The 10,301-nt window shown below is 35.0% G+C and overlaps 1 protein-coding gene across 15 annotated transcripts in view; it reads left to right on the top strand.

Moving 5' to 3' along the window:
- Uimc1 (ubiquitin interaction motif containing 1) overlaps positions 1-10,301 on the top strand; it is a 159,660-nt gene that overhangs the window by 112,587 nt on the left and 36,772 nt on the right. For all 15 annotated transcript variants that reach the window (XM_033761652.1, XM_010622085.1, XM_033761651.1 and 12 more), the window contains 3 exons: positions 432-508; positions 3,302-3,352; positions 5,053-5,156. In XM_033761652.1, the coding sequence (XP_033617543.1) occupies positions 432-508; positions 3,302-3,352; positions 5,053-5,156 (232 nt within the window). The remainder of the gene's footprint in view (positions 1-431; positions 509-3,301; positions 3,353-5,052; positions 5,157-10,301) is intronic.

Below are 10,301 nucleotides of genomic sequence, written 5' to 3'. Positions count from 1 at the left end.
TTTTTTTTTTTTTCTTGGTACCGGGGATTGAACTCGGGTCCTTGCACTTGCAAGGCAGGCCACCGAACCGCTGAGCTAAATCCCCGGCCCCACTTTTGATATTTTTTTTATTGGAGTGGAGTTTTTGTCTTCTGTGATATTCACAGATTATTTTTACCCTTCAGCCTTCTTTTATGAAGACTCCAAAAGGGGGTTTCTTTTCATTCAGTGATTTTGCTGGAAATGAAGATGTAAGCATTTTTATGTTCCCTGTTTCTGGCCTGGCTGCTTCTTTTTTCACTGCTGCTTCTTTGTTTCCCTGTTGTGCTTTTGTGGTATTGGATAGTATGTATCAGATTACCTGTGAGTTTGTAAGTGACTCACCATTGCTTTTGGCACTGTATTTAGATTTATTTTATTGTGGATTCACTTGATGTTTGGTTCTTTTTCAGCATTGCTACTTTGACCAGTAAGAGAAGGTTACTCCTTATGCCAGAGAGTTCTGCAGAAGAAATTACTGTTTGTCCTGGTAAGTATCCCTTGTGATTTTACTGAATTTCTGATACCCAGCTACCTACCTTTTCATTCCTGAAATTTTTTTCTCTTCAAACTATTCTCAGGAGGTTTATGTGTGATTGATGTATGTATATGTCACATGTGTGTACATAAGTTCATATTTATTTTTAGTGGTCATTGGCTCTGATGCTCAGCCTATACTTCTAAGGGTAATTAATTTTGAATTTTGCATGACTGTTTTGTCTCTTTCTCATCCTTATAAGATGGCAACAAATTATCAGGAATAGCCCTTACTTAATTTATACATTCAGAGCCAGAGGACTTTTATGTTTTGGCTTATGTATTCTGAAGGTTGATCCATCCTGAAGTCTTAGTTATTAATTAGATTTTTCTCCAAGTCTTTTATAAATTCGTTGTTTTTTGGTTTTTGTTTTTGTTTTTTGGTACCAGGAATCAAACTTGGGAACTTGAGCTTGCAACGCAGGTGGCAGAACCACTGAGCCAAATCCTCAGCCCAAGTTCGTTGTTTTAAAAATTTTATTTGTTTATTTATTTATTTTGAGACAGTGTCTTACTATGTAGTTAAGGCTAGCCTCAAACCTGTGGTGATTCTCTTGCCTCAGCCTTCCAAGTGCTGGAATTACGCTTGGCTGCTAGTTTTGACACTGCTGTTCATTGCATTTTTATTTGTAGATACTCCAGAATTGAATTTTATGCATAGCTTTTTGCTTTATTTTTAATCTTAGACAAGGTACTTAACCTGGTTAAATACTTTAATTTGTTTTTCATTAGTTGTAGAGATTAAGATGTATACCTTTAAATATAAGAGGTGCTCAATCAAAGTTATATATGGATGGATTTAGTTATACAAAATATTTTTTAATGAACTAAGATACCCACTAAGAGAACTTTGAGTTGAATTATTGTATAATATGAAGAATTATTTTGTGTTACCAGCCACAACTTTCTAAGGAATTTGTTTTAGTTTATATGCTTTTTGTATTTTAAAAGGTTGTGCTGCCAGGCATGGTGGTGCATGCCTGTAATCTCAGCACTCAGGAGGCCGAGGCAGGAGGATCACTGTGAGTTCGAGTCCAACCTGGGCTACACAGTGAGTTCCAGGGCAGTCTGAACTACATAGTGAGACCCTGTCTCAAAAAAATAAAAACAAAAAAAATAAGAGGTTGTGCTAACTATATTCATCTATAACTTCTTTCATATGAGATTGAGGAACTTCGTAATAATGTTGAAACAGCAAGTGGTGTACAAATATTACTATAAGTCATAGTTGGCTTTTCCTTCAGGTCTCACATAGTCTCAGGAATAGAGATGCCTATAGTTTTATAATTTTGGTTTTGATTTCAGTTTGTTTTCCCACAGAGACTAAGATTTAGTTAACATGTATTTTAGGAAAGTCCTGTAAATATTTTAAAATATTTGGCAGCCTATCATAAAGATCTTTATTTATTTAAAAATGTGATTATCTTAGCTTTCATTGAAGTTCCTTAATTCATTTGAAATACATTTGGATTACTGCCTAATGATATTCACCAAGAGACCTCACTACCAAGTGCTCTGGTTTTGGCAGGAGTACTCAAGAATGGCTTGCTGTCTCGTGAGAAGAAAGCTTTACCCTCTCTCTGAGCAGTATTCTATGTTTCCTTTTGCCTCATATTTCTGACATTGTCAAGGGTCTAATATTTATCATTATGGTGTTTTTTAATTGTTATTCACATCTTTAATGAAGCAGGATTATAGACATAGTCTCCTGACCTATGCTTATCTTTCTGTGATGTCACTTAGTCTGCCTATGTAGGATGATGTCATGTCATCATTAGATCTTGCAGGAGGAATCTGCAGATAGAATGATCTTGAATGTCCTGCTTAATTAAAGAGGGGAAAAAGAAGTCCTTGATAACTGAGGTTTGATAGTTTTTATGATCATGACTTGCTATCATTAGCCTATGAACTAAGTTCAACTCTTTGCTGACATAAACCACTTACACATGAGATTGCAAAAGGTTTCCAGAACATTAATGCTCCTTTTGCTAAGCACGACGCCCAAGTTTCTTTTTAAATATATAATTGAGAAACAGTGCTTCTAAATTGTCTGGAAATAATTGATCTAGATAGTTGAAGCACAAATTGGTTGTAGTAGTCTATGTTTCCTTTTGCCTCATATTTCTGACAGTTTCAAGGATTTGATATTCACAGTTAAAGTATTTTATATTGTTATTCATTGTGTTGAAGAAGTAGGATCATAAACATATTCTGCCTACATTATGCATATTCTCAGAATTTATTTTTCAGGAGCTATGCCTTGTTAAGTTGTATTTATAGTTGGACATTTCAGCCATTCACAGAAAACATAATTGAACCCTTTTTATTATTGCAGTAGTCCAAGTAAGGAAGAGCTCTTATTTTGAACAGACTGAATGTCTTTTGTGATATCAGGAAATCTTAAAAAGAGATTATGAAATTTATGCACTTTCTGAACCTTTATTTCATGAAGGAAATGAAATATCAATCTCTTTCTCTCATTTAAAAAGTTTATATTAGAAAAATTGTATTTAATCCTTCTTTAATCATTAGAAGATACTTTAGAATCTTCTTATAGTTTGTTTGCCTAACATTGGCCTTTCATTGTTTTTATGAAGTACAAAAGTACCAGTTAGAGTTATAGCAGATGCAGTGTCAAACAACAGAACTTACAGGATTTGCTTTCTGAGATAAATTTTTTGTGTCAGTTCAATAACAACATACCATACACTGTGGCTTATAAACAACAGAAATTTATTTCCCACAGTTCTGGAGGCTGGGGAATCCAAGATCAAGGCGTCGGCAGATTCGGTGTCTGGTGAGAGCCCACTTCCTGGTTCATAGGGGGCACCTTTTCTCTGGTCCTCACATGGTAGAAAGATGGCAAGAGAGTTTTGTTGGATCCCCCCCACTGTTTTTTTAATACCGAGGATCGAACTTGGGTCATTCCACTTGTGAGGCAGGTGGTGGAACTACTGAGCTAAATTTCAGCCCTTGGATCCCTTTTATAAGGGCACTAATTACATTCTTGAGGTCTCCACCCTTACAACCAAATTTCTCCTAAAGATCCCACTTCCTAATACCATCACAATAGAGAGTTATAATTTCAACATGAAGTTTTGGGGAGAGACCCAAACATTCAGTTTTATAGCATTTCATTTCCAGATTTGTTGTTAATTGAAATATGATTACTAGTCCTTTGTTATATTAAGCAGTAGGTGTCCAGAGCAGAAGTTAGTAAACTTCAAAGATTTTTTTTTTCATTTATTTTCCCCCACCTAACACATTCCCCCCTCAAACTTTTAAATAAAAGACTAATAAATATTTTAGGCTTTGGGGGCCATAGACTGTTGAAACTACCCATCTCTGCCATTTTAGTGCAAAAGCAGCCACAAACAATATGAACAATATAAAGATGAATGTGGCTATGTTACAACAGAGCCTTATTTACTAAACAGACAGCTAGCTGGATTTGGTCCATGACCTATATGTAATTTGCTGGTCCCTGAACTAACAGGGTACCTCCAACTTATATCTATCTCTATTAGTAGTAGCTAGTACAATACTTGAGACTTGTTTAATCAATACAGTATTTGTTGAATTAGTAGATTTTGCTTAAAGAATATATTGAATAAAAGCATGTCTTTGTCTAGAATATAAATCTATTTCTGTTTCTAGTTTCTGTTTTCCCTGTAATCATCCCTTTAACCTTAGTATTAACATTGACAGGCTTTTATTTTCTGTCAAAAGTTAATGTATTTTGAAACTAGAACTACAGTGGAAATAAGTCAACTAGATCAGCTGGTGACTGGATAAAGAAAATTGTGATATATCCATATAAAGTATGGGTATTACTTACTACTTACTACTTTACATACTTAAAGTATGAGTATTACTAATAAAAAGAAATGAATGACTGATACATGTGATAATATGAATGCCTTTGATATCCATAAAGCAAAAGAATCTGGACACAAAAGACTAAACACTATGTGATTACATTGATATGACGTTATAGGAAAGGCAAAACTGGCTGTGCATTGTGGCCCACACCTGTAATCTCAGCACTGGGGAGACTGAGACAGGAGGATTGCCATGAATTCAAGCCAGCCTGGCCTACATAATGAGTTCAGGGACAGCCTGAGGTACGAAGCGATACCCTGTCTCAAAAAGAAAAAAGAAAAGGCAAAACTATAGGAACGTAAAGTAAACTAATATGATTGACTCCAGAAGGGTTCCAAAGAACCTTGTGGGTTGTTGGAAATTGTTCTTTATTGTTATTATGGTGGTAGTGACATGGTATAAATGGTACCATGTAAGAGTGCTATATATTTGTCAAAACTCAATTATATGCTGAACATAGGTGAACTCTGTAGAGCTTTAAGAAGAAATAGATTAGATCTGTATTGTCATTGCAGCATTATCAGACTCTAAACTTCAGGGAAAATAGGTGTTTTTTAAAAAATTATGAAAACCTAAAATGAAAATTAATGGTATTTTAATTTTCTTAAATTACAGAGACACAGCTAAGTTCCCCTGAAACTTTTGACCTTGAAAGAGAAGACTCTTCAGGTAGCCGGAAGACCCTGGATGAAGTAAAAATAATTATGAGAGATAAGGAGGTGAATTTAATTTCCATTATAATTTTTCTCAGTCATTTCTTTCTGGTGGTGGTCTTAATGATGCAATGTTGACCTTGGCTGAAAAGATTTAGGTGGCCTAGGGTTTTAGTTTTGGGGGCACTTATCGCAGTGAGAAATTTTTATAGTTAAGGTCAGTTCAGCAGTACTTTGAAGAATAACAGCAGTTACCATTTCTTGAGTACTTTTATATGCATCATTATTTACCACAGATGAGGAAACAGAGGCTTAGGACATTGAAGCAGTTTGTAATAATTTATACTGCTACTGATGGTAGAAATAGAATTGAACATGGATTTGCTTCCATAATTCAAAGGCATTTTTCATTAAATACTGATAAATGACAGATTTACAATCTTGGTGAAAAATCATTGTGCAACATAATTATAATTTTAAAAATATCAGAAATACAAGGTCAAGATAAAATAGACGGATCTCTATTTGCATCATTACTTTTCCTAACTCCTCATATCCGGCAACAGCCATAGAGCTAATTGGTAGAAATTCATGCTCCTGATTAAGATATTAGTGTACATTTTTATGTTGTGTCTGACAAAACAGTTTAAATACAGAAATTCTCTTAAAGAATTTAAACTGTTTAAGATCTACTGTTGTGAAGAGCAGATTGAGAATTAAACTGAATCTTCTGTTGAAGTAAGGTTTTGGTTATATTTGTGTTTACTATCTTAGTCTGTGCACCTTAAACTTAATCCGCTTACTCTTTTTAATATACTTGAGGTTTTCTGAAAACAGTTTTTGCATTAGAAGGTAGGTCTTCTTCCCAGTCTTTGCACTGTAGGTAACTGGGTTGAAGTTCTGCTTTTATCAGTCATGCATACTGCCTGATTTCCTGGGACCTGATTTTCACAACCCACAGACCAGGATTCTCTGATGCCAGTGGTAGCAGGAGATGATGTCACTCCCTACAGCAAAGCCACTGAGGACAGATCCTGCTAGATAATGTAAGAAATGGCCTCTGTGTCCTTTTCCCAGGGAAGAAACAGAGCCTTCTAAATGGGAATGTGGGAACAAATGATGATCATGATCATCATCATGATCATAATGATGATCATGATTATTATTATTGTTATTTTAAATTTTGAGACAGAATTTCACTGTCACCAGATTGCCCAGCCTGGACTCAAACTTGTGATCCTTCTGCTTTAGCCTCCCAGAGTGCTGGAATTTCAGACTTCTTTTCTTTTCTTTTTTGGTACCAGGGATTGAACTCGGGCCCTTGCACTTGTGAGGCAGGTGCTGGAACCACTGAGCTAAATCCCCGCCCCAGAATATTATTAACGTAGCTATCCTAACATACAGAAGAAGTCCTACAAGCCTTTAGTTAATCAAGGCTGATTTCTTACCATTCATTATTGCAAAGCATCTTATTCTTTATTGGGTAAAAGAACATGAAGCCAATTTACAATTATTTAGAATTTGCATGTCTGACTACACATCAAATAGGTGGAGTTGAATATATTCTTTCTCACGTGGAATGTCCTTTTTTTACTCTTGTTCACTCTAGATATCTCTGAGTACTCTTACAAATTTCTACTAAAAAAAGTTAGAAATATTGTATATTTAAGTCCTAATAATCACTTACTACTTATAATTCATTTATTAGAAGTAAATATATTACGTGTATAAAAATAGTATCATAAAGGATATGGACTCTTACCCTTGGAATCTGAAGAGGGTCACTTGTCTTAAAATACTTTGTTTCTTAAAAGGTGGCATGGCGTAGTGCAGTGTACTTGCTTGTTGGAATTAAGACATGACTTTGGGACTGGGGATTTTAGCGCAGTGATACTGCTGCCTGCCTCATAAGCGCAAGGTCCCAAGTTTGATCCACAGTCCTGAAAAAAGACATGGCTTTGAATTCCAGTCCCTTGCTTTGTAATATTGGACACATTAATTGTTTTAACTATTTATTAGGCAGATGTCTAATTTGTATACTTTGTGCTATTCATTGTTTTATTTTTGGTACTGGGGATTGAACTCAGGTTTTGCACTTGTAAGGCAGGCCACCAAACCACTGAGCTAAATCCCTGGCCCTTCTATTCATTGTTTTAGGATGCCGAGATATCACATTCTCTGCTCTCACAAAGTTCTGTAAAGGGAGGAGAGAGACACATAAACAGATAATTATAATGTGGTCTGACAAATGTCAGGGTAGAGTCACAGAAAGAGGATTCTCTTCTGAATTTTAGCTCTTCATATATAAATGGAGCTATAAATACTTATTTTACTGGGTTGCTTTGAAGATTAAATTAGGTAAAGAATATAAAACATAGTAGAGATTTAGCACAAGTAGAAGTATGCATGTGGAAAGTTATTTTACTGCTTTATACATATTGTGGTTGTTTAGTAATATTAACTTACTAATCATGGGTAATCAATCATGAAGGTATGTAGAATACTAATGGCAGAATTATAGTCCCTCTTGATTTGATTTTGCACAGTAGTCAATTTTGTTTTTGTTTTTTTCAATATCATACCTGAAAGTTTTCCTTAGCTGGATTCTCAGATTCTTAGTTGGATTCTGTCCTCAGAAGAGTTGACAAGTACTCAGAGTCCTAAAATGTACCAATAAACTCAATTAATAAAACAAAAACAAAAACAAAACAAAAAAACCAAAGTACTCAGACAGACAGTGAATTTAGTTATTAAGTTTTTAAGTAAATTGTGTTGAGTCCTATGGTAAGGGGAAAGTGCTAAACAAATATCTAGCTACACATAAACTAGATGGAGGTGGGCTAGAGTTTGGTGATTTTTAAGACTTGTTACTATTCTCATGGGGTTTGTTTTTTAAAGTGAGGGTTCTTTTGAGGCCAGAAAGTAAAGACCAATCCTGTAGCCATTTAAATACAAGGTGAGCAATTTTATAAGATAATGTACAAGATATATAAAAATGAAAAATTTATCAAATTTATTCAGTAGTTTTTCTGTGTATGATATAATCTGGATAGTGGTATCTAGTTGCTTTCCAAATTTTTTACATCACTGTCTTTCTTTGAACAACACACTTTACACTGTCAAGTTGGCTTTTCCATTTGTTCTGCGAGTGGTATAATTTCAATAAAATGTCTACCCACTAAACAAAACAGTGACAATGTCAATGATGGATATCCTGGTTGGTGTTTTGCCATCCTGTATTTTTCAATTATTTGGTCTATTAGCCGTAATATAAATTGTAAATGATCTTTTGAACTCCCTTGTTTTGTTTGTGTGTGTGTGTGTGTGTATGTATGTCCAGGGATCAAACTAAGGTCTTTATGCTTGCGAGGCAGGCTTGTTTTGGATGAGTTCCATATTGTTTGGTCCAGAAGGTGCATAAATATTTTATAATAATATTTTTTTCCTTCCTGTTTGATAGTTTGTTAGATGTTGGTCAGCTCTGTCAATACCACCCATTGACTATTGAAAAGTTTTTTAGTTTTGATTTGTCTTTCAAGTTCCATCATTTCTGTATTATGAATAGCTGACAATAAGGGAGATGTTGTTCTTTTGTCTTTCCATTTCATAACACAGACTTTTCCTCCCTGATATGCTAACATTTCTCCCTTTTTCAGTTTTTTCTTTCGCAGATCTTTTGGCACTTCTTCCTACTCAGTCTCAGTGACTTAAAGATGCCCATTTTCTATTGTAAAAGGATATCACTGAATTTTGGAGAAGTATAAAAATTATATCTAATGTACTTATAATAAGAGTTTTTATAGATTGTAGCACAAAATTATAGGTTATTTTTCACAAATAAAATAAATATGAACTAGTAAGAAAATAATGAGAACTTATTATTAGGTTTCACTAGAAACAAATGTAAAAGGCAAATACAACATTCTAAATAAAAAAACATGCAAAAAAATACAATATAAAAACAAATCAATAGATGTACAAGTGTATCACCTACAAACAAGAATTGAATGGTGGAAATGACACCTGCCCCAGTGAACCTCAGAATAGTCAGTATGTAAACAGACTCACTGCTCAAGTGATGCTCAGGGTAAACTGTTAATTGGTTAAGTAATTTGAAATTCAGTGTCCAAGTACCACTTTGAGAAATCACTGTGTAGTATTTTAAAAGAAAAAGCAACTCTATAGAGACCGAATTCCTGACTGTAGTCCTAATAAAAGATGCTTTGTTTGTATTTATCCCCTTGAGGTTTCTCCATAGAAGTTGATATTTAAATAGACCCTTTTAATGATGTTGGGGAAATATTTTAATATAAGAATTTTCAGAAACTTTTTGGGTTGCCTTATGAATGTGGTTGTTGATAGTCTCATGTTTACATTAAGACAGTAACAAAAAGACTGCTTCTTGACTACATTAACAGTTGCAGATACATTCTATATTTTATAGAGCTGGCGATGAATACAGAGGAGTATAGTGCTGCTATGAGCACCATTGACATTCTTGCTATAAAATATCTTGTGCTTGGTGAACTTTAGAATGCCATATGTTATATCTTGTATCTAGATGTCCCCCCACAAAGCCTCATGCGGTCATAGGTGGGGCTTTTCAGAGGTGACTATGTCTAGAGTGTGTGGCACTGGGATTCATTCATGGTGCAGTGCTAGGATTAAGGACACTAGGATTAAGGGTGTGAGTGCTTACCTGCCCTAAGGGCTGGTAGCCTGGATAAGATATAAAAGACAGAAAGAGGCTTGTTGCTTGTCTCTTGCTTGCTTTTGCTGTCTTCTTTCTGCCACGAACTGTTTCTCCTCTACATTGCCCCTCTGCCATCCACCCTGCCTTGGAGCCAACCAGTTATACACTGAAACCTCTACACACTGTAAGCCAAATAAACTGTTCCCCCTTTAACTATAGGTGTGGGTATTTTATCCCAGCAATATGAAGGGTAGCTAAGACACCAAGTAAATAGTCAGTCACCAGCAACTTTCAGTAACTCAGCACCGCTTGCAATTTTGGGGTATAGTATATTGATTTCCTCCCCTCTGCTCAAGTAGCTTTGCATGCACAAGATAACTTTTTCTTATAAGATTTATGCACAAGAAGAATCTGAATTCGGGATAAACTCCATCACTAAACTTGGAATAATAGCACCTAGAATTTCCAGATCTCTTAACTCTTTTCCACCTTCTATGTATGTATGTGTGTGTGTGTAT

Source organism: Fukomys damarensis, unplaced genomic scaffold, assembly GCF_012274545.1.
Source record: "Fukomys damarensis isolate Sample0158 unplaced genomic scaffold, DMR_v1.0_HiC HiC_scaffold_9, whole genome shotgun sequence".
In the NCBI taxonomy this organism is placed as follows: domain Eukaryota; kingdom Metazoa; phylum Chordata; class Mammalia; order Rodentia; family Bathyergidae; genus Fukomys; species Fukomys damarensis.
Note: the sequence above shows the minus strand (reverse complement) of the source record. Positions and strands in the feature narration are given on the sequence as shown.